The 25,909-nt window shown below is 47.0% G+C and overlaps 2 protein-coding genes across 4 annotated transcripts in view; both read left to right on the top strand.

Moving 5' to 3' along the window:
* The window catches only part of brinp2 (BMP/retinoic acid inducible neural specific 2), a 30,391-nt gene extending 15,539 nt beyond the window's left edge, over positions 1-14,852 (top strand). The window contains 9 exon segments of the mRNA XM_089008218.1: positions 763-1,143; positions 1,993-2,183; positions 2,335-2,525; positions 3,892-3,997; positions 7,127-7,363; positions 10,505-10,727; positions 11,849-12,092; positions 12,094-12,147; positions 12,938-14,852. Coding sequence (XP_088864344.1) covers positions 830-1,143; positions 1,993-2,183; positions 2,335-2,525; positions 3,892-3,997; positions 7,127-7,363; positions 10,505-10,727; positions 11,849-12,092; positions 12,094-12,147; positions 12,938-13,762 — 2,385 coding nt within the window. The 5' untranslated portion in view covers positions 763-829 and the 3' untranslated portion in view covers positions 13,763-14,852.
* A 2,387-nt stretch (positions 14,853-17,239) lies between these two features.
* The window catches only part of astn1 (astrotactin 1), a 49,325-nt gene continuing 40,655 nt past the window's right edge, over positions 17,240-25,909 (top strand). Inside the window, exon 1 of one of the 3 annotated variants that reach the window (XM_089008215.1) lies at positions 17,240-17,777. In XM_089008215.1, coding sequence (XP_088864341.1) covers positions 17,447-17,777 — 331 coding nt within the window. In that variant the 5' untranslated portion in view covers positions 17,240-17,446. Of the gene's footprint in view, positions 17,778-19,395; positions 19,557-25,909 lie in introns of those variants that run through there. The other 2 variants (XM_089008216.1, XM_089008217.1) reach the window with 2 other exon arrangements.

Genomic DNA, 25,909 nt, shown 5'->3' with positions numbered 1-25,909 from the left:
ACCTCGGCTCTCCGAAGGCCAACCGGCAGGAATTATAACGCAGTCGTATGTGGGTGGATATTAGCTAAACAAGTCCACGAAGAGCACTTTACTCCACTTTCCAACCTCTGCTCCTTTTTGGAATCTTCACTGGAAGCAATCTTGATCAACACAATTTATATACAGTGGTTCCGAGACAGAATGTGTAAGGTGAAAAATGTGTATCCCAAACATTAATTTCCCAAAGGAAACCATTAAAATGAAAATAATCCGTTCCCAGGTGCCCATAAAACATCATTTCCTACTTTCTAGGCCTTAAAACTACACAAAATAGACCTTATTTTATGTATAATAAATGTGCTATGGTATTGTAATTAAAGAACTAAACTGTACTATATAATACAGTTGTTTTATTGACCTTTGTGATGGTCGTTGATGGCTTGATGGATGGAGTGGCCGCTTTCATCATGTCAGAGATGGTCACAGAGATGTATCACATCAGCACGAAACACCTGATGAGGAACGTAGCCTCCTTCTTCCACCATCTTGAGAAATGATTCCTTGTAAGCTTTGGCAGCTTTACCGTCAGAACTGGCTGCCTCACCATGACGAATGACACTATGAATCCCTGTACGACACTGAAAGCTCTCAAACCATCCGTGGCTAGCCTTGAAATCATCAATGGATGACCAAATTCCAGGTTGCCTCTTAAGTTTGTAAACCAAGGTATCGCTGTCTCTTCAAGATGACTTCAACGCTTTGTTTGTTTTGGGTTTGTTCCAGGCCGGCGGCAGGCGAGTGTGGGAAGAAATGCCGGTCCGCCGTGGCCTCGAACACGACCACCGGCGGCATGGCGACACGAGAGGAGCGCGCCCCCCCTGCTAGACGGTCGGCATCCCGCCTGATGCTTCTGTGGCTACCGTGGATCGTCCTGTGGTCGCCGCCGCCCGGCCGGGCCGAACCGGTGGCGCATGCGGGCAAGGGGGGGCAAGGCTCCCCGGCGGCGGCCTCCTCCTCCCCCTCCGGATCGTCGGCGTGGGGATTCGGCGCCGGGCAGCTGGACTGGCTCCTGTCGGAAAAGGGGCCTTTCCACCGTTGCCCCGAGTACGCCGAGTTCACCGAGCGCTTCCAGCAGGGATTTTCCACCAGGTACAAGATTTACAGGTGAGACGCCGGCAACGGGCCAGACCGCATACGCATCTCGCCTTTCCATTTCCACCGGTGGGCTGCCTCGGGTAGCGCTTCCTGCCGGTTGGATGGGGACTTTAAAAGTCGGACTTCTGAGTCAAAAGTCGGACTTCTGAGTTGAAATTCTGGTACTTTTTTTTCATCTGAAAACACTGTTGATGGCGAAATTAGAAGGAAAACGACCTAAATAACGCGATGGTGAATCGTCGTGTGTCGCAGCCAATGGCGGTAAGACGCATAAAGAAGGTGTTTTGAAAGGCGCTTATAAATGTCATGTATTATTATTATTATTAAGTTGACACCAATTCCCAGCGGACAAATCAGTCCATTTCCAACGGAGCGGTGGCGCCATCTTGTGCATTTTCTGGGCGCTACGTTGGAGTCCAGACGGCTGGAATTGATACGAAAGGACTTCTTGAATCGATGGCAAACATGTATGCTTTCCTCTTCAGAACTATTTGAATCCTTTTCAGAAGTGGATGAGTAACAAGAAAGCATCATCTCCCAATCTGAAGTCATCGTTTTGATTCTGCAGCAATGCAAGACGTCTTGGCGTGACGTCACGAACAAGGGGGCGGGATTTTCTGAACGTGACCAGTTCCCAGCTCATTTTGTGGCACTTTCGGGACACTTGAAGTCATTTCGATTGGTGTTTTTTGCCTTTGACCAAAAATATCAGCCTGCGCGTTTTGGCTATTTTAGATGCTGTCAAAGGTCTTTCTTTCTGATGTCAGTTAGGAAAGCAAAAAAGTGGTGTCGGTTGTCCTTTAAACAAAGGTTATTTCTCTTTTTTTTCTTCTTTTTTCGCCACATTTGTGCGGCCAGGGAATTCAGCCACTGGAAGGTGAGCGGCCTGTCGGCGGAGAAGGGCGACTTGCGCAAAGTTGCGCCGCCCCTGGCGCCGGAGTTCCGACGCAACCTGCGCCTGCTGGGGCGGCGGCCCACCTTGCAGCAAATCCACGAAAACCTCATCAAGAAGTACGGGACGCACTTCCTGGCGTCTGCCACCCTTGGAGGTAAGGGGGCGTGGCGTGGCGTGACGTGGTTTGGAGTGGTCGCCATGACGCTTTCATTCCCGCCTCCAGATCGCAAGATAGACGGATAGACAAACAGACAGACGTAGACAGCTAGCTAGCTCAATAGCCGACTGATTGTTTGGCTTCTCAGGGGAGGAGTCCTTGACCATTTTCCTGGACAAGCAGAAACTGACAAAGAAGTCGGAAGGCAACAGTAGCGGTAGCATTAGCGACGGCGTGTCTCTGGAGCTGCTCCACCAGCTTGCCGCTTCCTATTTTACGGATCGGGAAGGCACCCTGAGGAAACTGCACCACCTGCAGATCGCCACTTCGGCCATTAAGGTAACGCCCACGTGGCCAAAGAATTTCACAGCCGTGTGCAAATAATAAGACATTGATCAGCGCCTTTCAAAACTCTCAAGGTCGCTTTACACTCACAGGATCAGTTTTTCTGTGGGTGAGCAGAGTGAAAGCTAGATAGCTAGCTAGCTGGCTATTAGATAGCTAACAGAATAGTCCGCTATCTAATAGATGGCCAATAGACAGCCAGCTAACTAGCTAATTAGCTAGCTAATAGCCAGCATGCTGGATAGATAGCTAACAGATAGCCAGCCAGCTAGCTAGATAGCTAATAGACAGCCAGCCAGCCACCTAGCTAGCTAATAGATATCTAACAGATAGCTAGACGGATAGACAGATAATAGATAGCCAGCTAGATAGATAGCTAATAGCCAACCAGATAGCAATAAATAGCCAGTTATTAGTTTGCTAACTAGCTGGATAGATAGCTAATACATAGCCAGATAGCCAATAGATAGTCAGCAAACTAGCTAGCTAATAGATATCTAACAGATAGATAGCTAATAGATAGCCAGCTAGCCGGATAGCCCATAGATAGCCAGGTATTAGCTTGCTAGCTAGCTGGATAGGTAGCCAGCTAGTTATATATAACGACCGCCGGCCAAATTTTTCTTTTGCTCATTTGAACTTGGCCTCCCGCGCGGAACCATCAGGGGAAAAAAAAAGTGTCAAATGTCGGTCGCCTGCGGTCAAATAAATCCGCCAAACGATTCCAATTCCAAGCGCATCCGTCCATGTCCTTTGGCAGCCCGGAGATTTTTCACGCCCGCCGGCGCAAACGCACACGTTAATGAGACGCGGCGGCAAAGGTGAAGGCGACGGGGTCCTTTCCTTTCACAAAGTGTGTGTGTAAGGTGAAAAGTTCATCTTCCAAACATTTATTTCCCATAAGAAACCATTCAAGTGAGAATAATCCGTTCCCAGATCCCCTTAAAACATCATTTTCTACGGAATAAGCATTTTTTTATGTATAATAAATGTGCTATTGGATTGTAATTCAAGAAATAATGGCGTGTGGCTGCCACTGCTCACCCACAGAAAAAATATCCTGTGACTGTAAAGTGTCCTTGAGCGTTTTGAAAGGTGCTTATAAATGGATTGGATTGGATTTGCCTTTATTAGTCTCGCAGTGGAGACATTTACATTTCACAGCAGGCAAATGAAACGTATTTTGAAAGGAGACTCCATTTTTGAAATTTGACTCCTGCAAATTTTCGGGGTGTTTTCCCACGTTGGCCGCATGTGAGCAATGAAGCGACGCGTGCTCTCTTGCCGCTGAACGGAGAGAATCGTCCAGTCGACGTGCACGTCGATTTGCGTGAATCCAGCTTGTCTTGCTGTTTCCTAGGTAACGGAAACAAGAACGGGTCCTCTGGGCTGCAGCAACTACGACAGCTTGGATTCGGTCAGCTCGGTGCTGGTGCACAGTCCAGAAAATAAGATCCATCTCAAAGGTAACGACCAAAACCTCCATCCCCGCACACCCCCTCCCCCAACGTGTACAGTGATACCTCGGCTTACAAACACTTTAGCTGACCGACTTTTCGCATTACAAACATTAAATTCGCGAGAATATAATCTTGGCTAACAAACTAGTTTTCGGGAAACACACGGCCCGCCACAATGGCTGGCGGACGAACACCAAACCGCACGGCCGAACAGCGCCACGGTGGCTGGCGGACCAGTTTTCGTCACCCCCTTTCTTTGAGTCCAGACGTGGTTTGTTATCGAGTGGAGTACTTTTGCTATTACGGGAGGGGAAAAGACCCCGCCGCAGGCTAGCGTTAAGCTGAAGAGGACACAAAAGAAAATGACGGTCGAGCAGAAGGAGGAGATCATGGAAAAACACCAACTAGTTGTGCGTTTGTGTGACTTAGCGTTCCAGTGCCACTATGCTAAGTCGACCATTGCTACGTGTGGCTAAGGGCGTTTTGTATTCCCCATCTGCTCCTGCATCCTTGTTCTCTGATTGTGGTTGTCGACCCGTTTCTTGTCCACCTTGAGTGTTTGTGAAATATGCGCGCGGGTGTGCCTTTGAGTGGATTGAACGCCGCCGCCGCCGCCGCTTTGGTGGCTCTCTCTCATCACTAATGAGGCGACTTGACTGTAGGCTGCGATCAGCAGCAATTCCCTACTTTCCTTCCCGTTGGCGTATTTGCTCAAGCACCCGACAACAAATGCAAATGCAAAGTCAAATGTTGAGACGCGCGGCTGCACGGCCGAGCGGAGATCTCCGTTGGAAATCTGCCGGCTGGATGCATCGACAATGACAAGCCAGAGCTGCTGTGGAATGCGAGGCTTCCACCACTTTTTCAGACCAAAACGAGCAAACTCAAGATGGATTCTGGCTTGTGTTTTTGATTGGATGATCTTGATGTCCAAACAGGTAAAGGCCCCCTTTTCGATAAGCAGACGAGTAAAAACAAATCAGCTCGAATGGACCGAAGGAGAGAACAGCTTCTCATTTGCAACGAAACAATCCCATGGATGAATCAGTCGAATGTCAGTGTCACGATGACAGGCTCCATGCTAACGGTAGCATCAATATACTTCTGCGCGAGGCAGCAGCGTGAAAGCTAATGAGCAGTGTGCAGGCTAGCTAGCAGTAACCTTGCGTATGGACCCGACAAGTTGACTCTTATTCCAATAGTTTGGCTGGATTTTTACCAATCATGAGGGAAAGGAATTTCATGGTCAGATAGCTAGTAACAGTTTATTTTTTTTAATTACAATACCATAGCCCATTTATTCTACATCAAATAAGGTCTATTTTGTGTCGTTTGAAGGCTTATTTAGTTGAAAATGATGTTTTATGGGGACCTGAGAACGGATTATTCTCATTTTATTGGTTTCCTGTGGGCAATTAATGTTTGGAATACACACTTTTGGCCTTAGACACACTTTCTGGGAAGCAATGAAGTTCGCAAGCCCAGGTATCGCTGTATTTCTTTCTGTCTTGTCTCCACTTGTCATTGATTGCGCGGCGACTGAATCATCTCATTTCGCCTGCCAGTCCATTTTCTTTTTTCAAGGATAGGTCGCCTTTTCAGCAAAGCTTCTGAGCTTTTGTCGAGTGGCCGTGTTGGAAAATGACTCTCGCTTGCACCTGGACGACGGGCTTCTGGGGGGGGGACGTCGGACAAAAAACGAAAAACCTTGAAAAGCAGAAGCCCGAAGTCTGGTCTTTCGCACGTAAAATGACAGACGCGTCATCGCTCGAAGATGGACGTGAGCAATGGCAGCCATTTTTCAACGCACAGAATAGGAGTGGGCGAGGGGGGGGGGGTCGCTAATGATACCGTCGCACGAGGACCAAAGAAGAAGAAGAGGAAGAGGAGGAAGCGCGCATATTCATGGCCGGTCGCTTTGGGGAAGCAAGCGCCTGGCGACAAAACAAAGAGACGATCGTGCGAGTGGACGCACGCATTGAAGACAAGGACGGCGTCCCAAAGCCTCCTTCCTCTCTGCTCTCCAAAAGACAATCTTTTCATTGCTACTTCCAAAGTTTTTGGCGAACAGAAGTCATTTTTGAAAAGCGCCCTTTTCGATCATTTCTGAAACGCCAAAAGAAATGTCAAGTAATGTTGTGTTTTCTGGATTTTGGATGGGAGACATTTCTCGAGTTGGGCGACCACTCACTGACTCTCAGAAGGTGGGAATGGCCAATCGCCGCTGGGACCTGATACATCTGTTGCCACTTCCAAGAGCCTTCCTGCCTCTGGCTGAGACAACTTTTAGCATCTTTCCACCTGCTTGCTGTTTCGCCGCACGACAATTTGCAACGTCGCCATTTTGCAACATTGTGGGAACATGTGCAAAATTGCCATTTTAGAAAAATGCTGCGACATTCGGAAAATCTCCATTTTGGAAATTGTTTAGAAAGTTTGGAAAATCGGGATTCGACAAAAATTTGACACCATTCAGAAAGTCTACGTCTTCGATATTTTTTCAGAACATTTAAAATGTTTGGAAAAGCGCCATTTTCGAAAAAACATTCTGAAATTGCCATTTAACATTTTATTTTGAAAAATTTTGAAAAAAAGTGGAACATTTGGAAAATCGCCATTTTAGAACATTCTGAGAACATTTGGAAAAGCGCCCTTTCAGAAAAAAAAATAGAACATTTTGGAAATTGCCATTTTAGGTTTTATTTTGAAAATAGCCATTTTTGAATAAAAATGGAAAATTTGGAAAATCGCCATTTTTGAATTTTTTGAGAAAGTTTGGAAAATCGCCATTTTAGAAAATGTAGAAAAGCGCCATTTAATAAAAAAAATAACATTCTGAAAATTGCCATTTAACATTTTATTTTGAAATTTTTGAAACTCGCCATCTTTGAAAAAAAATTGAATATTTGTGAATTTTTTTTAGAAAGTTTGGAAAATCGCCATTCTAAGAAAAATAGAGAAAATGTGGAAATGTGGAAAATTTGACGTGATTGATTTGACGGGCCAGATGAAGATGGACCGAGGGCCGCATTTGGCCCCCGGGCCGCACTTTTTATAGCATTTTTCCGGCCGCAGCCTCACGGAAATACGGGAATGGGAACGCCAGCGCTTGAGCACGTGTCCTTTTCCCCTCAGGGCTGCAAGACGTCTTGCCGGCTTTTCTGCGGGTGCGTTTTGTGGAGGCGGCGCTCAGCTACGTGGCGTGCAACTCTGAGGGCGAGCTGCTGTGCCGCCGCAACGACTGCTGGTGCCGATGCGGCGCGCGCTTCCCCCACTGCAACTGCCCCTTTGCCGACATCAAGGCCGCCGAGGACAACCTGGACAGGAGCAAAGAGGCCTGGGGAGCCTTCAACCGAGACTTTATGGAATCGGGTACGTTTGCCGAGGGGGTGGGGGGTAGCTAGCTAGCTAGCTATTTGCTATCTATCTTGTTATCTAGCTAGCTACTGTATTTATTCGCTCTACAGCTAGCTAGCTAGCTATTAGCTATCTATTCGCTAGGTATAAGCTATTTACTCACTAGCTAATGGATGTCTATTCGCTGGCTATTAGCTATCTATTTGCTGGCAAATGGCTATCTATATGCTAACTAACTGCTATCTATTTGCTAGCTAGCTTGCTATCTGAGTAACTTCCGAGTTGAGTGATCTATCTTGTTATCTATCTGGCTATCTAGCCAGCTACTGTATTTATTATCTATATAGCTAGCGAGCTAGCTCTTAGCTATCCATTCGCTAGTTATTAGCTATCTATTCGCTAGCTATTAGCTATCCATTTGCTAGTTATTAGCTATCTATTCGCTAAGTATAAGCTATCTATTTGCTAGCTAATAGCTATCTATTCACTAGCTAGCTTTCTATCTATTTGAGTTACTTCCGGGCGTGTGGCTGCCGCTGCTCACCCACAGAAAAAAAACGTATCCTTTACGTAAAGTGACCGTGAGAGTTTTGAAACACGCTTAGAAATCGAATGGATTATTATTATTATTATTATTATTATTATGTAGTTGGAAAATGGATTTGCGCCAAGCGGGCGAGCGGGGCTCAGGTGTGCCGTATCACGCCGCTAATGATGCTCGACGTCTCGCGCTAAATTGGAAAGTCGAGCCAAATCACCTGCTCGCTCGCTCGCTCGCATATTTTTCTTTCTGCATTGGCTCGACGCAGCGGGAGTTCTTTACAACTTGCAAGATAAAGACGCCATTTAATTGGACCGGCGTTTTGCGGCGGAAGGCTTCCTCAGTCGCCCTCGTGGGGTGCGGTTGCGCCGCCGCGTCTTTGGAAATGGCTTTGCGCCTCACGTTAGCGGCGCCGGCAGACTCTTTGGGGACTAGTGATGGGAATTACGGCTATTTTTACAGATCCGGTTCTTTTGGCTCGGCTCACTTAAAAGATCTGGCTCTTTCGGCTCCCGAATCGCTTCTCAGTTTTTCTTTTTTGGTTGTTGCTTAAATTAATTTACGACCAAAAATATACAATAATACACTTGATCATCTTTCAAATATATGTGACTTTATTGATATTCCTGTGTGTGCGTGTGCGTGTGCGTGTGCGTGTGCGCGTGTGTGTGTGTGTGTGCGCGTGTGTGTCTTTTACCACGGATTTTCTTATTTCCATTTTTTCTCTTCACTTCTTTTTATTTATCTAGCCATCCAGCAGGCTATCTAGGTAGCTAACTAGCAAGTTACCTATTTGCCAGCCGTCTAGCTAGCTATTAGCTATGTGCTTTAGCTATCTATCATCTAGCTAGCTAGCTTTCTATCTATTTGAGTTACTTCAGGTTTGAGTGAACGCTGAAACTCACAGAAAAACCTATCCTGCGACTGTAAAGTGACTTCAACCCTGAAGTAACTCAAATAGATAGAACGCTAGCGAGCTAGCTAATGGATAGCAAATAAATAGCGAACAGATAGGCAGATGGCAATGACCTAATTAGGGGGGAAAATGCCACTTTTTGTCGCTTGGCGAGCATTCTAGAAACATACAAATATGGAGTCAGTCAAAAGCCCGTTGTCATGTTACTTGTTGACAGAGGATAAATAATATATGCCAGTGAATGTGTGGATTTTTTGTTGTTGTAAATGTTTACCTGGACGCTCAGAGGAGATGGTGAACTTTGTGGCGACGGCGGCTTGAGATTAGGTGGGGGGAGGGGAGGGTTGGCAATGCCGCAAAGTCTCACTCAAGTCGACTCGGCCGTCGGCGACTCTGATTGGCTGGACGGCGCCTCTCCTCCTTGCAAAGTGTCAACATGATCCTCCGGAGAATCAATTACAAGCGACGCGGCCAATCAAATGTCACTGCACAGTATGTGTGTGTGTGTGTGTGTGTGTGTGTGTGTGTGTGTGTGTGTGTGTGTGTGTGTGTGTGTGTGTGTGTGTGTGTGTGTGTGAACAGCTGCAGTGGAGAAAGCCTCTCACTTAATGAGGTGCTCAGTAATGAGGCGACACTCAGACATGTCGTCTATTTTGGGATCATTTTTGCACCCTATCCAGGTTTTTATCCTCTCCAGAACTCCCCCCCCCCCCCCCCCCCGCACCCGCACTACCCCCCCTCCCCCTTCCATTTTTTTTAACAGAGTTTGAAAGTCGGCGATGTGAAAAAAAAAAAAAAAAAAAAAACACGCTTCTACTCGTCTCCAGCGGCGTAAAAAAAATGGAAGGACGGAAAAAGAAATCTGAGCTTGTTTGTTCATTTCATTCGCTTTCTATGCAAATATATATATCTATATCTATATCTCTATATCTATATCTAGAGGTAACATCCGACTTGCGACCGAGTTCCGTTCCGACCAAACGGTCGTAAGTCGAAATCCATTCAAAATATTGAATAGAGACTCGTAGGCTAAATGACGCGCTAACTCCCCCCTCTGTTGCCATCACACGGTCGATTGCTGTGCGAGTGAGATGCTGGCTGGCTGGCCAAAATTATCGGACGCATAGCCGGCCTGCTAGCACGTTGCGCTAGAATCATTAGAATCTTAGCCATATAGCTATTTTTCTAGCTTGCTAGTTATTAATAATAATAATACATTTCATTTATAAGTGTCTTTCACAACTCTCAAGGTCACTTGACAGTCACAGGATAAGTTTTTCTGCGGGTGAGCAGCGGTAGCCACACGCGCCAGCGTTCACTCAACCCGGAAGTAAATAGATAGAAAGCTAGCTAGCCGGCTAATAGATAGATAGGTAGTTGGATAGCTAGCCAGATAGCTGATATGTTTTGGCGTGTTATCTATGAGTTATATGGCTGGCTCGCTATCTATTAGCTGTATGGCTGGTTGTCTGGCTAGCTAGCTATTGGCTATATCACACTTTTAAAAAGCTAAAGCTGCAACAAAGCACTACCGTGTACAAAAGAGAAATGCCGGCCCCTTGTGGAAGGGAAAGAACATTGCCAGAGGTCTGAGCGGCGCTTCATCGGCACCCTGCGGCGGTCTCACGCAACAGACGATGGATTCCAACTCTCTTTTTTCTTTGTAGTTTAGTGTAGTTTTCCTTTGTCTCTGCGGCAGATGAATTCAAGGCCTTCCTGAAAGCTTTGCCCGCCGACCGCTTCTTGGACGCGTCGGCCGTGGCCCAACGCTGGACGGCGGACGCGGCGCTGCAACGGCGCTACGCTCAGCTCCAGTCCGCCGCCGCTTCCGTCTTGGCCAAGGCGCACAAGACGCTCCGGAAATTGTTCACCCTCGCCAAACGATGTCCCAAACAACCGCGGATAAGTCTGCCCCGGGAAAGGTACGCGTGCCCTTTGACCTTTTGCAATTGTCCTTTGAGTGTTGAACTGGACAGGATCGGGCGGGCAAATGATGGCGATACATTTATGACTATTATTATTATTATTATTATTAAATGCCCGCATGTGGAAAGAAGACATTAGGCAGTAGCGCTGTTAGCTGCGCGTGCCGAGTGCTGCCACCTACAGGCTCAAGTAGGAATTGACAATTAGTGAATTACTAATTGATAGAATGAGCCCCCAATTTTATAAAATGGCAATTTGCCCCCCAAAAAAATTGAAAATGGCAATTTTCACACATTTTTAAAAATATTCTAAAATGACGATTTTCAAAACTGTAAAAAAAATTTATGGCAATTTTCAAAATTTGGAAAAACGATTTTCAAAATGTTATTTTTTTTTAAAATGGTGATTTTCAAAATATATTTTTTGAAATGGTGATTTTCACAATTTTCTAAAAATATTCTAACATGTTTTTTTGAAATGGTGATTTTCACAAAATTTAAAAAAAATCTAAAATGGCAATTTTCAAAAGGTTAAAATTTTTAAAATGTCGATTTTCCAAAATTTCCCCACAAAATTCTAAATGGCAGTTTTCATAAATGTGTTAAACTTTCTCAAATGGTGATTTTCAAAATTGAAACATTTTCTAAAATGGAGATTTTCCCCTCCCTCCAAAAAAAAAAATCTAAATTGGCGACTTTCAAAATGTTAAAAACTTCCTAAAATGGCAACTTTCAAACCGTTAAAATGTTGTAAAATGGCAATTCTTCCAAAAATTCTCAAACTATTCTCAAATGGCGATTTTCCAAATTTCCCCCAAAAATCTCAAATGGCGATTTTGCCAAATTTTCTCCCAAAAATCCGCAATGGCGGCAAACGACAAAAGAAGAATCAGTTCTGTTGAAAAAGTGACGAGAATGTTCCATGTGAATTGAACATTGATTGGCACGTTTCAAATGACTTCAATGACTGGTTGCTGTTTGCCAAGGTGGCGCCGTAGAACTGGATCGTGCCTCCATTTTTTTCTCGCGACGATGCGAGTGCAGCGCGTCGTAGCGGAGCCCAATTGCTTGTGCGTTGTACCGACCGGCGCCGTTGTTGTCGTTGTTTGACCTTGCAGGCCTTTGTCCTTTTGGCTGCGGAAGGCCCAGTCGCTGCTGTACTGCAACGAACGGGGGGCGCCGGGCTCCTTCTCGGAGGAGGCCCGGGCCTGCGGCTGCCCCCCCGAGCGGCCGGCGTGCCAGGGCGTCATCCCCTGCCGGCTGGGCTCGGCGTGCGCCGCCTGCGCCGCCGACGACGTCGGCCGTTGCGCCGCCTGCCGCCGCGGCGACCTGCTCCGCCTGGGCTCCTGCCGACCCGCCGTCGCCGCCCCCGCTGGACCGCTACCTGGACCTGGACTCGGACCTGCCGGACGCCGAGGTTTCCGCCCCGGAAATAATTAGAAAGCCAGATAGCCACATAGCCGACAGCTAGCCAGATAGATAGCCGTTTTACGAGCAGAAAAATGGAAAATGTTTTGGCTATCTAGCCGGCGAGCCATCTATTTGCCGTACGGCTGGCCATCGTGCCAGCTATCCATTAGCTATATGCCATCTATCTACCTAGCTAACTGTCTAGCTATCTAGATAGCTAGCTAGCTATTAGCTATCTGACTGGCTAGCTATCTATTAGCTGTATGGCCGGCTATCTGGCTAGCCAGCTAGCTATTGGCTATACAGCGCTTTCAAAACAGCCAAAGCTGCAAGAAAGCGCTGACGTGGACAAAGGGCAAATGCTGCCCTCTTGTGGAAGGGAAAAAACATTGGCAGCGGTCTGACCAGCGCTTTATTGACACCCCAAACTTGAGGAATGGCGTTCCGGGATAATGTACGTTTCCGTTTTGTAGCGTCCTAAATGTTGTTAGCTTCTTTTGAATCTTTCTTGCTGAGGTCGCGGGCGTCTACTTTGGAAAATGGGATGCTAATGCACGACCTTATAACGCTGGGGAAAGTGCGGAAGCGCGACGCAGGCTTCCGATTGGCTGCCGTGCCGCGTACGCAAACGAACCGAAATTCCCAAAACGAAGAAGAATGTATTGTGAAAATCTTTTGCAAGTCGTCCGCCCGACGTCGATGTTGCACGCCCCGGACGTCTGGGCAGACGTTATTTCAGACAGCGCGCGGACGTGAAGGCTTTTATTTGACTTTGTTTGTTTGTTTGTTTGCGGCAGGCTCAGGTCCTCCTGGAGCGCCTGGACGGCAGGCTGGAGGTTGGCGCCATCTACATCAGCAACGACGTGCGTCTGGGCAGCTGGTTCCGGCCGGCGTGGCGCAAGCGAATGCTGCTCACCCTGAAGAGCAACAAGAACAAGTCCAAGCTGCTGCACTTGCTGCTCGCCGTCACCTTCCGCGTCTGCGTCAGCCGCAACTCCTCGCTGGAACCCGTGCCGGCCGTCTACGTCAACCCCTTCGGGGGCAGCCACTCGGAGACTTTCTTCCTGCCCGTCCAGCGCCCGGACTTCCCCGACTGGGTCAGGACGCCCCTGGACTCGGACTCGGACCCGGGCGCCGGGCGCTGCTCCAACTGGACCCTGCGGCTGGGCGCCCGGCAAAAGTCCTTCTTCGAGACGGTCCACGTGTACCTGCGCAGCCGCCTGGCTAGCGGCGAGGAGGCGGCTAACGAGACGCTCTTCTACGAACCGTCGGACGCCGACGACCCGGCCTCCGATCCGGGCTACATGAGGATGGACGCCCTCAAGGCGTTGGGCTACGGCGTGACCTTTGACCCCGAGGCCATCCGGGACCTGATCCTGCAGCTGGACCGCCCGGACGCGGCGGCCGCCCGGGACGACGCCTTTTTGGCGCTGCTGGAGATGCGGGACCGCGTCAACCGCTTGGCGCCGCCGGCGCCGCGACCCCCTGACCTTTTCTCCTGCCTCCTGCGCCACCGCCTCAAGATGGCGGCCGGCGAGGTGGCCCGCGTAAGGGAAGCCCTGCGCCTCTTTGACGCCCGCGACCTCCGACCTCCGCCCGAGACGGCTCAGCTTTGCGCCTGATCCGCGCGCCGGGCGACAAAATGGCGCTGGAGAGAAACTTTAGGATTTTGGCTGGCGACCCAACAAGTCGATGAGGCGACACTTCCTTTTCTCCAACGCCCTGACTCAAATTTCCTTTTGGAATCTTTGCCTCGCACTTTTTTTCTTCCTCTTCCTGCGGCACAAGCGAAAGCTTTCTTTGTGTTTGCAACGTCGTGTGGTTACCAGGGAAAAAAAACAACAACAACAAAAAAAAAAAGCTACACATTAGCTTCGATGTTGCTTTATTTTTCTTTTTTCACCTTTTTCCAGATGAAAAGCAAACAAAATTATATTAAAAAAAACATATAATATATATATAAATATGTTTTTTTTCTTCTTTTTTTTGTACAGTCGTGTAAATATTACGCCATCCAACGTGACGTAAAGACGTGAAAATGTGCACACTGCTTTTGAGATGACAGGGATGTTTTGATTGATCCGTCACAGAAATTACCTGCAAACGCTGCAGCCCTATTTAATAATCATAACAATAATCATAATAATAATCATAACAACAATAATAATAATAACAAAAATAATATCAAGAATAATAATAATCATAATATTAATGATAATAATTTGATTTCTAAGCGCCTTTCAAAACTCTCAAGGACACTTTACACACTTTACATTCATGGGATAAGAAGTTTTTTTTTTTTTTTTGTGTGTGTGTGGGTGAGCAGCGGCAGCCATTCGCGCCAGCGTTCACTCTACCCGGAAGTAACACAGCTGCAAAGTTCTGAAAGGAAAGAAAGAATGTGACAAAACGTATTTTTAAAAATGGCGAGCGGGAGGAAGGGGAAAAGTTCCCTTGAGAATTCCCATCCGCCATGTTCCGTCCATTGCGTTTTTCCTTCTTTATGGTTTCTTGGACTCCACGTTTATGGTTTATGCCCCGCCCTTTACCAGTCGCCGATCTCATTGGTCCTTGGCAACCATCTGGAAGCTTCCGGAAGTGTTCTGGGGCCTATGACACAAATGGTACAACGTGGCCTTCATGGCTTCTCAATCATCAAAAAACAACAAACTTTCTCTTGTATAATTCCAATAAATGTTCTTCTTACTTGCACTCGTGTGATTGATCCTTCTTGCTTTTTTTCCTTTTCTTTTGGAGTGAATTATTTCAAGGTTGCCAAATGATAGCGTCCAACCCAAAAAAAAAGAACAATCCCAGCATGGAGGGTCACAGTGCCGCCTTGACCTTTGACCTTAACTTCTGAACTTCAAATGTATTATTATTATTATCTCATTTATAAGCGCCTTTCAAAACTCACTCAAAGGTCACTTGACAGTTACAGGATGAGCTTTTCCGTGAGTGAGTAGCGGCAGCCGCGGTGTTCACTCAACCCGAAAGTAACTCAAATAGATAGAAAGCTAGCTCGATAGCTAATAGCTAACCAGCGATATAGCAAATAGAGAGCTAGCTAGCGAGTGGATAGATGGATCGTCCGCCCCTGCCTTAGGGGAGTCGCTGGAAAAGGTGGTGGGCAGAATGCCAAGGGTCCGGTGGGATTTTTCGCCATTTTCAAGATGGACTTTTCAAGAAAATATGACGAAACGTGCTTGTTATTTCCTGGCTAACGGCATCCTCGAGGGGACTTGTCATCAATCACACCAGACCTTTTTTTCGTCTGGATTGGTTCCAAACATAGCACCACTGAAGGCCTCGCCATACATTCCACGGCCTGCCACTGATGACCGCGAAACAAATGTTACACAATGTCAACGCGACTTGCGTGACGTGAACGTGGTCCTTTAATCTCGATTCTTCTCGACAGATTAGAAGTGAAGATAAATCCCGTCCAGTCCACCTCAAGCTTTTTTGGATTGTAATGCTGGATTATTATGACGGAGGGATTTGATGGTCCAAATCCCGCCGCCGAATGCCAGGCAGGGATCAGACAATCATTATTTAGTTGCCATTTTGGATTGGATTTTCAGAAGGAATAATCCATTTCACTTGTAAGCGCCTTTCAAAACTCTCAAGGACACTTTACAGTCACATGATAAATTCTTCTATGGGTGAGCAGCGGCAGCCACGTGCGCCAGCGTTCACTTCACCCGGAAGTAACACAAATTGATAGAAATCTAGCTAGCTAGCCAATTGTTACAAAATAGAAAACTAGCTAGACAGCCAGCCGGCTAGATTGTGAATAGCTAGTTAACTAGATAGCTAGCTAGCCAGAGCTAATAGCTAGCAAATAATAATAATCATAATAAATTTAATTTATAAGTGATTTCAAAGATCACTTGACAGTCACAGATAAGTTTTTCTGTACGTGAGCAGCAGCAGCCACATGCGCCGGTGTTCACTCAACCCGGAAGTAACTCAGAAAGTTAGATAGCTAGCTAATAAATAGCTATCGATAGCTAGTAGATAGCTAGATGGCTACTAAATAGCCAGCGAGATAGCTAGCTAGCCAGGTAGACAGCTAATATATAGCCAAATAGCCAGCTAGATAGCTAGCTAGTTGGCTAGCCAGATAATAGATAGTAAATAAAATAAATAGCTCGGTAGCTAGCTCGATAACTTGAAGTAAACGTGAGTACAACTGGCTGTACTTCTGTATCTTTAGTAAGTCGTGGCTCGTGTTTGTGTCCTCGTTAGCCACACTAGCCCGCTAGCATCAGTTGACTGAAGTTTGCGATGTTTGCTCGAATAAGACAAAAGTGTAGTTTGCGGTTCTAAATCGCGATGTGTTCATAGACGACGACGTGGCCGCGCGAGATGGTGATGACTGGCTCGGGGGGCGCCGGGGGGGGTCCCCGATTCGGAAGGACTCTTCCAGCGGCTCCAAAGCGAGCCGCTTTGGCAACGGGAAGACGGTGAAGATGAAACGGGGCCGTCTTTCTCTTGATCGGGGCCAACTTTGCTCTGCCAGACCAGCACCTGCTCGCCCCCACGACGCCCACCCCCCCCCCCCCCGCCACCTTCGGATCTTTTCTTCTAATCTCTCAACTTTCTTCTGTCCTCCCCATCCCCGCTTTTGATTATCGGCAAGGCCCCGGAAGTCATGCCAGCGAACGTGTGGGAATTTCTTTCTTTCATGACTTTGCTGCTGTGTTACTTAGAAGAAGAAGAATCGTCCATGTAATTTCTAAGCACCTTTCAAAACTCTCTCGGTCACTTTACAGTCACAGGATAAGATTTTTTTTTCTGTGGGTGAGCAGCGGTCGGCATTCACTCAATCCGGAAGAACTCGGCTAGAATAGTAAAACAAAGAGATAGAAAGCTAGCTAGCTAGCATGGCAATAGATAGCTAATAGATAGCCACAAAAGCTTGAAATGAATTGCTTTTATATGTAAACAACGTTCGCCCCCCCCCCCCCTTGCAAAAACGTTTGAAGGTGCCCTCTCCTCCCCTCCCCTCCCCGCCGTAACCGAAACGGCATCTCGCCCCAAGCGAAATCGTTCGTTGGGCTTTTATTGGTCCATTTTGCCACTCGATTCGTCAATTGCAATTTGGCAGCGCTTTTGCCCCCTCGGGCTCGTCGTCCGTTCGGCGGAAAGCGAATCGAAGCAAAGAAAGGAGGCGCTCGTTTCACGGAAGCCGACGGCCCTCCGTCGCATCCGAGCCCCCCGCTCAGCCTCCGACCGGCGCATCCTCCCTCCGCTCGGAACAGAAAAGGGAAGGGGTGAGGTCCAAACACACGTCATCGGCCATGGCGCCCGGCAAGCCGCGACCGAGCGGGCTCCCGCCGTCCCGGCGGCCGGCGCCGCTGTCGGCGCTCCTGCTCCCGCTCCTGGCGGCCGTCCTGGCCGACGAGGCTCGCTGCCTCCGCGGCGACGGGGGCGCCGACCGGGACGCCGAATGCAAGAGCAAAAGCGTCACCGTGTCGGCGCTTCCCTTTTTGAGGGACAACGACCTGAGCGTCATGCACAGCCCGTCGGCCTCCGAGCCCAAACTCCTCTTCTCCGTCCGCAACGATTTCCCGGGAGACGTGGTGCTGGTCGACGACCTGGAGAACACCGAGCTGCCGTTTTTCGTCCTCGGTGAGTCGGAAGCGTTCGGCTCGCGCCTCGCCTCGCGTCGCTTTTAGCCGCGGCCCGCTAACCGTAAACGTCGCCGCCGTCACCGAACGGAGACGCCCCAAATCGCTTTTCCGACGCCCGCGTCAACACTCGCTCGAAAATAACAACAAGAAGAAGAAGCATTTAAAGAAAAACCTTCGCCGGCACGTCGAATAAATACAGATAATGCGCGTGCGTGCGTGCGTGCGTTCGCGTAACCAAGCTGTCAGTGGGAATGCAAATCACGTGTCTCGTTGAATACCTTGACGTGTTTTGTTGACGTGACGTGACGCGCTTCAGTCGGTTGGCCTTGGTCAAACGGTTCCGAGTTCGGAAAGTGAAAGGTTCGGCCGCCCGAACTTTGCTTTGCTTTGCTTGCTGTCCGTGGTGCTGACGCGCGAAAAAAAAGGCTTTGCTCAACTCATCCCAACTCAAATGGATCGATCGACATTCACGCATAGCCGTCAATAGCTACGTTTCTATCCCCGTATTCTGTACGCCTTCATTCCAATCATTTCAAATAATGGACGGCGTCCCGCAGCTTTTAGATTGTGAGGCGATCTTCCAAATAGCATTTTGTAGGGATGTGACAAAAAGTTTCAATCATAATTCATCACGCGTTTTCTAATAGCATATTCAAGCGCATTTAAATAGCTTTATTGTTCTATAATAAGTAAGTAAATCATGGAATTTTTAATTTTGGAAATATGAGGGGAATTTCTGCCTGTAATGACGCACTTAAAACCATGAAAATCTGTCACCGAGTTCTTTATTACAGTTTAAACGATCACAACTTTCTTATTTTTTGGCAGATCTTGACGAGTAAGATGCCATTGAAAAGCTTTTGAAATTCTAAACAAGAATGTAAAAGATTCAAAGTATAAATGAGCAAATATCAACGATCGAACGAACGCGGGCAGATTTTCCTCAGAAATCCAAAATGGTTGTCGCTGAATACGAGGAAAGAAAATTGCCAGCTCTAGAAATACAGATGCTAATGCTTCTTCTTGCTTGAAACTTGGCAGTTTTGGAGAACAGAATATATTCTACCACTTCCATGAGTTATAAAAATACAACTTACTCGCGTTTATAAACTGTAGCGTTAGCAAAAAGAGCGTCAACTTCAATCCATTTTCCCCCCGTTTCTCGTTGTCGTATTGGGACATTTCAAGAACCGGCATGAAGGCTAACATGTGTAATACGTCATCATAAACTGCATAATTTGGAAAATCCCACCAAAACCATGACGTACTTCACAAAAATGCAATGATACGCGCTTGCTTCACTGGACAGAAACAATGGCTCACTGTAGCGTCCCCACAAAGAGCATTTTGGCTCCAATCCAGTTGATCTCAACTGCAGGTAGCTAACAACCATGCTACGATTCGCGACAACAATTTCACAAAAGCTAACACTGCTATTTTCCCTCCCGGGAAATCAACAAAAGTCATCTTCAATCATATATTTTTTTTAATCGCCGCGTACGATCGGATTGCTAAAAGCAGGAGGTGCGCATGCGCGGTGACCTGTCTGCATTTCCGCTTGTGTTCGCCTTTTTTTAAATCATGTAAGAGGCGTACTACAACAATTATACGGGAATTCGCATGATTGATAAGCCAAGGCTGTCGCTCGAAAACAACCACGGTTGTACACAAAGTGTTCGAGAGGAGTTAGTTCGCCGAGTGAAACGTCAGGTGAATTCAAATGAGGGCGGAAGTGACGTCGGAGTACACGGCGTACAGGAATGCTCGTTGGTGACCGGTGAGTCGCATTCTTTCTCCTGTTGAAATGTTTGCGTGTGCTTTTTGAATGCTTCGACGTGGTGTCCCTGACATTTTTTTCTGGGATCGCGTTGTGTGTGTTTTTTTTCTTTCCGCGTCTCTCTCAAAGTGACGCGTTGTCGACTGAAACTTGGGGCGTTCTCGACTTGATTGGCGACTGCCCGTTTGTTGCCCGGATAGCGTCCGAGAAGGAAGGCGAGATTCGCTGTCGCCATCTGGTGTTGCAGATGATTTTGGTTTTCTTTTAATTTTGCTCTGTTTTGTCGTTCGTGTTGTTGTTTTTCCTTGTTTCGAGCTTCTGTGTGGCGCGAGCCTGCAGCTCCGAACGGCCGCAATTGGCCGCCATGACGCTCTACGGCACTCTGTAAAAGAGATATCTTTTTTTCTTTTATTATTATTAATAATAATAATAATAATAATAATAATAATAAGACATTTGATTTCTAAGCGCCTTTCAAAACTCTCAAGGTCACTTTACAGTCACAGGATCAGTTTTTCTGTGGGTGCCAGCGTTCACTCGCCCCGCAAGTAACTCAAATAGAATAATAATAATAATAATAATAATAATAATAATAATAATAATAATAATAATAATAATAATAATAACACATTTCATTTCTAAGCGAATAGTAAGACAAAGAGATAGAAAGCTAGCTAGCAAGCCAATAGATAGCTAATAGCTAGCTCGCCAGCCAGATAGCGATTGTACGGTATTGTACAGTACAATAATAATAATAAATTACATTTTAAGTGCCTTTCAAAGCTCTCAATGACACTTTACAATCACAGACAAGCATAGATACAATAATCAATAAAATACAATCACAAATAGAATACAATAAACAAAATACTATTATTAATAGACACAAGACATACATGCAATTTTAAACGTGTGGCTTCGAAGAGATTCGATGTTACCAATGTTGGGAGGAAGTGAGTTCCAGAGCAGCTGAAAGCTCTGCCCCCCATCGTGCTGAGATGGGCGGGGGGTGGGCACAGAGGTGGAGGGAGGCTGCGGCTTTGTGGGGCGCGTGCCTGCGCATATGGACGTGCGGATTGAAAGAAAAACAAGTGAGCGGAGCCGTGATGGGCCACGGCCCCGCGTTGCCTTTGATGGACGGATGCTCGTTCGTCGCCGCGCCAACGTTGGCGACTTGACAGATGGAGGCCAATCGGGGATGACGGTTGAAAATGAAGACGTATTGCCTTTTGCGGGTTGATGAAAGAAGGCCCGCCAAAGTCAGCGAGAACCCCAGCTTTTTGCTTTTTGCCGCGTGCATCTCGGAACGGCGCCGACTGGCGTCTTTGCCTCCTTTTTTCCACTGGGGAGCTTTTCCCGAGGCTGGCGTGCGGACAAAATAAGACAGCGTTACCTCGGTTAACGAAACCCTTGCCTTACAAACTTTTCGGTTTACAAACGTTAAATTGATGACAATTTTACCTTGGCATACAAAGTATTTTTCGAGATACACACGGAGCGCCACAATGAGGGATGCGTCATTGGCCGAACGTGCCCGTTCTCCTAACAAGAAAATGGCAGCCGACTCGTCCTCTATTCCCCGTCCCCAGTCTTCAGTTGAAACCACGTGATTCGTCAAGAATGCAGCAGAGTGTAGACTGCAAGGTTAAAATATCCCACCAATCAGGCTCCACAAATAACCCGCACAAGCCATCTGTACACTTGATGCAGAAAGCTATTAACCCGGCTAATCAGAACACAATTGATGAGGAACAAGGTAAAATGATGGCAGAGAAAGCACGGCAACTTCACTCGGATATCGTCAAGAGGCAACCTGGAAGTTCATCATCCATTGGCGATTTCAAGGCTAGCCACGGATGCTTCGAGAACTGAGCGTCGTACAGGGATCTATAGTGTCATTCGTCATGGCGAGGCAGCCAGTTCTGACGAGAAAGCTGCCAAAGTTCACAAGGAATCAATCATTCGTCATGATGGCCACTCCATTCCGTCAAGCCATCAACAACCATCACAAAGGTCAATAAAAGCACTTTATTATGCACTACCGTTTATTTCTTTCATTACAATACAATAGCACATTTATTATCCATCAAATAAAAATGTGTGTAGTTTTACGGCTTATTTAGTAGAAAATGATGTTTTATGGGGACTTGGGAACGGATGATTCTCACTTGAATGGCTTCCTATGGGAAATTAACGTTTGGGCTACACACTTTTCACCTTACACACTCTGTCTGGGAACCGAATAAGTTCGTACGTTGAGGCATCAGTGTATTGCCTTTTGCTTTTTGCCGCGTGCATCTTGGAAAGGCGCCGGCTGGCGTCGTTTTTCCACTGGGGAGTTTTTTTCTCGAGGCGAGCGTGCGGGCAAAATAATCATGGCATTCTTCAATCTTGCCTTCTTCTTTACTTGGCGAGTCTCCGAGGCGAACGTGTCCACGCTGGGCCATAAATGATCACATTGTCATTTTAAAGGTCACAATCTACTTTTTTCTTCCACCGTCCGTGTCAGACTGTTTGTCCAGCTATCCCCCTCCCCCCCGGACCGTCGGCTTCTGTGAGCATGCATACAGATGACGCTTTGCGGTGGCTTGGATGGTCGCGGCCAATGAAAAAACACGGTGGCAGCGTCTCCATTTTCCAAAAGCAAATCCGAGTGTCCCAATGCAGGCAGAGACGTTTTGGCGCCACTCGTCCATCGACACGATCGCTTCATTTCTCGCTTCGGTTAGCTCAAGCGACACCCAGCCGCTGTGCCGTCAGCACGCCAAATACAGTCATACCTCAGCTTACAAACTTGATTGCTTCCACGGCCAAAAGTTCGTCTGCCAAACATTTATTTCCCATAAGAAGCCATTAAAAGGAGAATAATCCGTTCCCGGGTCCCCATCAAGCAAAACTGTAAAGCGACCTTGAGAGCTTTGAAAGGCGCTTATAAATTACAGTAAAGTCTCGTTATATCGATATTCAAGGGAGTCCGAAAAAATATCGATATAACCGGGACTATCGATATAGCCGATATTGATATAACGAGACTTTACTGTACATGTATTATTATTACAAAATACACCTTATTTTATGTATAAAAATGTGCTATTGTATTGGAATGAACGAAATAAACTACTGTGTAATCAAGTGGTTTTATTGACCTTTGTGATGGTCGTTGATGTCGTTGCCTTTTAATGATATCTGAGTGAAGTTGCCGTGCTTTCTCTGCGATAATACCCTCACTCACACTGTCCCCCGCTAAGCTGATCAAGAGAAGTTTTTCAACCTCTTCTATTGCCTGAGACCGTTGCTTGGACAGCACAGAAACACCCTTAGCCACACGTAGCAATGGTCGACTTAGCGTACTGCTACTGGGACGCTAAGTCACACAAACGCACACCTTGTTGGTGTTTTTCCATGACCTCCTCCTTCTGCTCGACCGTCATTTTCTTTTGTGTCCCATAATAGCACTTGATAACAAACCACATCTGCACTCAAAGAAAACTCATCCGCCAGCCACGGTGGTGCTGTGTGGTTTGGTTCGTCTGTCGAAAACTAGTTAGTCAGACAAGACTATATGCTAGTGAATTTAATGTTTGTAAGGCGAAAGGTTCCTAATCTGCATGAAACTGTCTCAAATAACCAAATGATCAATAATGCGGACTCTACAGAGAATAGTTTGGATGCAATATGGCGTCTTGAATGTGGTTTTTCATGTTAATTTGCAATTTGGTTTCTGATGTCTCATTTCCATATTCCAGTTCAGTCAGGGAGTGTGATTTTTCATTTTTAGGTCTTTATTTCTATTTTATTTTCCGACGTGTTGATTGCGTCAGCTTGATGTTTGGTTTGGTACACGCCTTCAGCAATTTGTCAGTCTCCCTTCGGCAACTCCTGACCTTGTTGTGTCAATCTCGCCTTCCCAATCGGGCGGATCTCAAACTAGGGCGCGCTCTTGCACTTTATTTCTTTTTCTTTCTTTTTGTTTTTTCTGGGGGGGGGGGGGGGTTATCCAGCAAAGATGTTGTATCTTTTTCATGGTCTTGGTTGGCGGGTGACAGACAGATGGCCACTTTCATCTGTTCGGACGTCCGGCGTCCATTTTGTTGCATGAAAACGTCAACCGCACGGCATCACGGTGGCTGGCGGACGAGTTCCATCCCCCCTTCTTTGAGTGCAGACATGGTTTGTTATCGAGTGGAGTACTTTTCTATGATGGGACCAAAAAAGACCCCACAATAGGCTAGTGTTAAGCCGAAGAGGACACAAAAGAAAAACTTCTGCGTCTTTGGATTAAGGAAAATCAGCTAGCAGGGGACAGTGTGAGTCAGGGTATTATTGCCGAGAAAGCACGGCAACTTCACTCGGATAGCATCAAGATCCAACAACATCGACCAACACGAAGGTCGATAAAATGACTTTATTATACGGTACAGTTTATTTCTTTCATTACAATACATTAGCACATTTATTATATATAAGATAAGGTCTATTTTGTGTAGCTTTAAGGATTATTTCGTAGAAAATTGTGTTTTATGGGGACCTGGGAACGGATTATTCTCATTTTAATGGTTTCTTATGGGAAATAAATGTTCGGCAGACGAACCTTTTGCCTTCCACGCACTTTCTGGGAACCAGTTAAGTTTGTAAGTGGAGGAGTCACTGTATTCCTTTGGTTTGGCCGCTTCCTGCCAAATGTTCTCTAGCGATGTCCCTTTTGCAATTAGTAAATAACCGAAGAAGTAAAAAACTAATTTAGAAGCAGAAGAAAGTCAAAAAAGTCAGCTTTCCTTCTTGTCAAAGCTGCTAATATGCATGACGTACAGCACAGATGAAATGACCGGAGCCAGCGTCCGTCCGAGGCACTTTGAATGACTTTAACAAACATAATAAACACGAAAAGGCCAATTTTCCGGGAGAGGGAGGGGAGGCGCCGCCGCCGCGTGTTGACGCCAACACGAAGAAGAAGAAGAAGAAGAAGAAGAAGAAGACCACGAGCCACGTCAAAAACCTCTGAGGGATGTTGGCCCACTTTAAGGTCCCGAGTTGGGTCCCCTGCAGCCTCTGTACATCTGGGTGTCAGATGCTTCGGCACCTTTGCCCCCCCGACAGTTATCCTTGTCTCTGCTGGATGTGCAAACCTGCTCCTCCAGATGCTCCCATCTTGGCCCGCAGGAGCAAGATGGACGACCTGTCTTCTCTATTGAGGTTGAGGAATTGCACCCCCCCTCTCATCCCTCCACCTGAACTAGAGCAAAGCCTCACCCCCCCCCCCCCCTCACCCCCTGCTGTGAGGTGTTTGTTATTTCAGGTTGAAGGAATCCTTTTGGGTCACCAGACAAAGTCATCTTCTCCAGTCAGGCCGCGTGGCGCAATCTCAAAACGTTGGGGGCAATGACTTTTTGCCTGATCCAATGATTGGCTCACAGCAAAAAGCACTTTTCAGTCCCCGGAGGTTCTGGGGGGGAGGGGGGGGGGGGGCTCTCGTCATTCGACACCAAGCCTTTCTGGACATCAAACTGCGCCGTTGCTTATTTACGCGAAGACGCTCGTGTTGGAAGAAGGCGTCGCGACAAAAGAACTGCCAAACAAAAAGGAAATTGGAATCAAGTTGACACGCAATCAAGCCTTGAAGGCCTTGAAGGCCATGAAGGCCATGAAGGCCTTGAAGGCCTTGAAGGCCTTGAAGGGAATCCGACACAGCCTGTTAACCTGGCATCTTCATCTAGGAGATCTGGCCTCGGACATCATTTAGTTCTTGGTTAACTCCTTCCTTGGACAGAATTCAGGACTTGAAACTCCCTCACAGGAAGAGCTCATTATCTATCGGTTCAGGGAAAGTTTTGTTGCTTTATGGGTGTTGGTGCGTGGGACGTCCAGGGGCGTGTTCTTCACATCAAGAAAACAATGTTTTCCTCATGGCCGTCTGTCTCGAATGGCTGCGTCCCCTGCTGGCAGTAAAAGACGATCTTTGCCCACAGTGTCCGATTAAACGTCTCTGCCAAAATACAAGAAAATCCAGACGATTATTATTGTTGTTGTTGCTGTTACGATGATTACGATGATGATGATGATGATGATGATGATTATTGGTGGCATCCAAGAGGCCATTTGCTCGCTTGTGGCTCGGCAACTCATCTCATTAGACTTGAAGCCCTTTTTTTATACAATTCAAAGCGGCTTGATTTAGCAAAGGCCGCCGGTTGGCGTGTCAAGTGTTAATTACCACGCCGCAATTGTGTGTGTGTGTGTGTGTGGGGGGGGGGGGGGGGGGGTGCTTGTCGATGTCTTTTGTCATCCCGCCGAATCAGCCATGCGAACACCGGCGCTGTGCAGCTCGGATTATTAACGCTAATTAGTCATCCCCG

The sequence above is a fragment of the Hippocampus bargibanti genome, linkage group LG11, assembly GCF_051943395.1.
Source record: "Hippocampus bargibanti isolate YZ-2025 linkage group LG11, ASM5194339v1, whole genome shotgun sequence".
In the NCBI taxonomy this organism is placed as follows: Eukaryota; Metazoa; Chordata; class Actinopteri; order Syngnathiformes; family Syngnathidae; genus Hippocampus; species Hippocampus bargibanti.
Note: the sequence above shows the minus strand (reverse complement) of the source record. Positions and strands in the feature narration are given on the sequence as shown.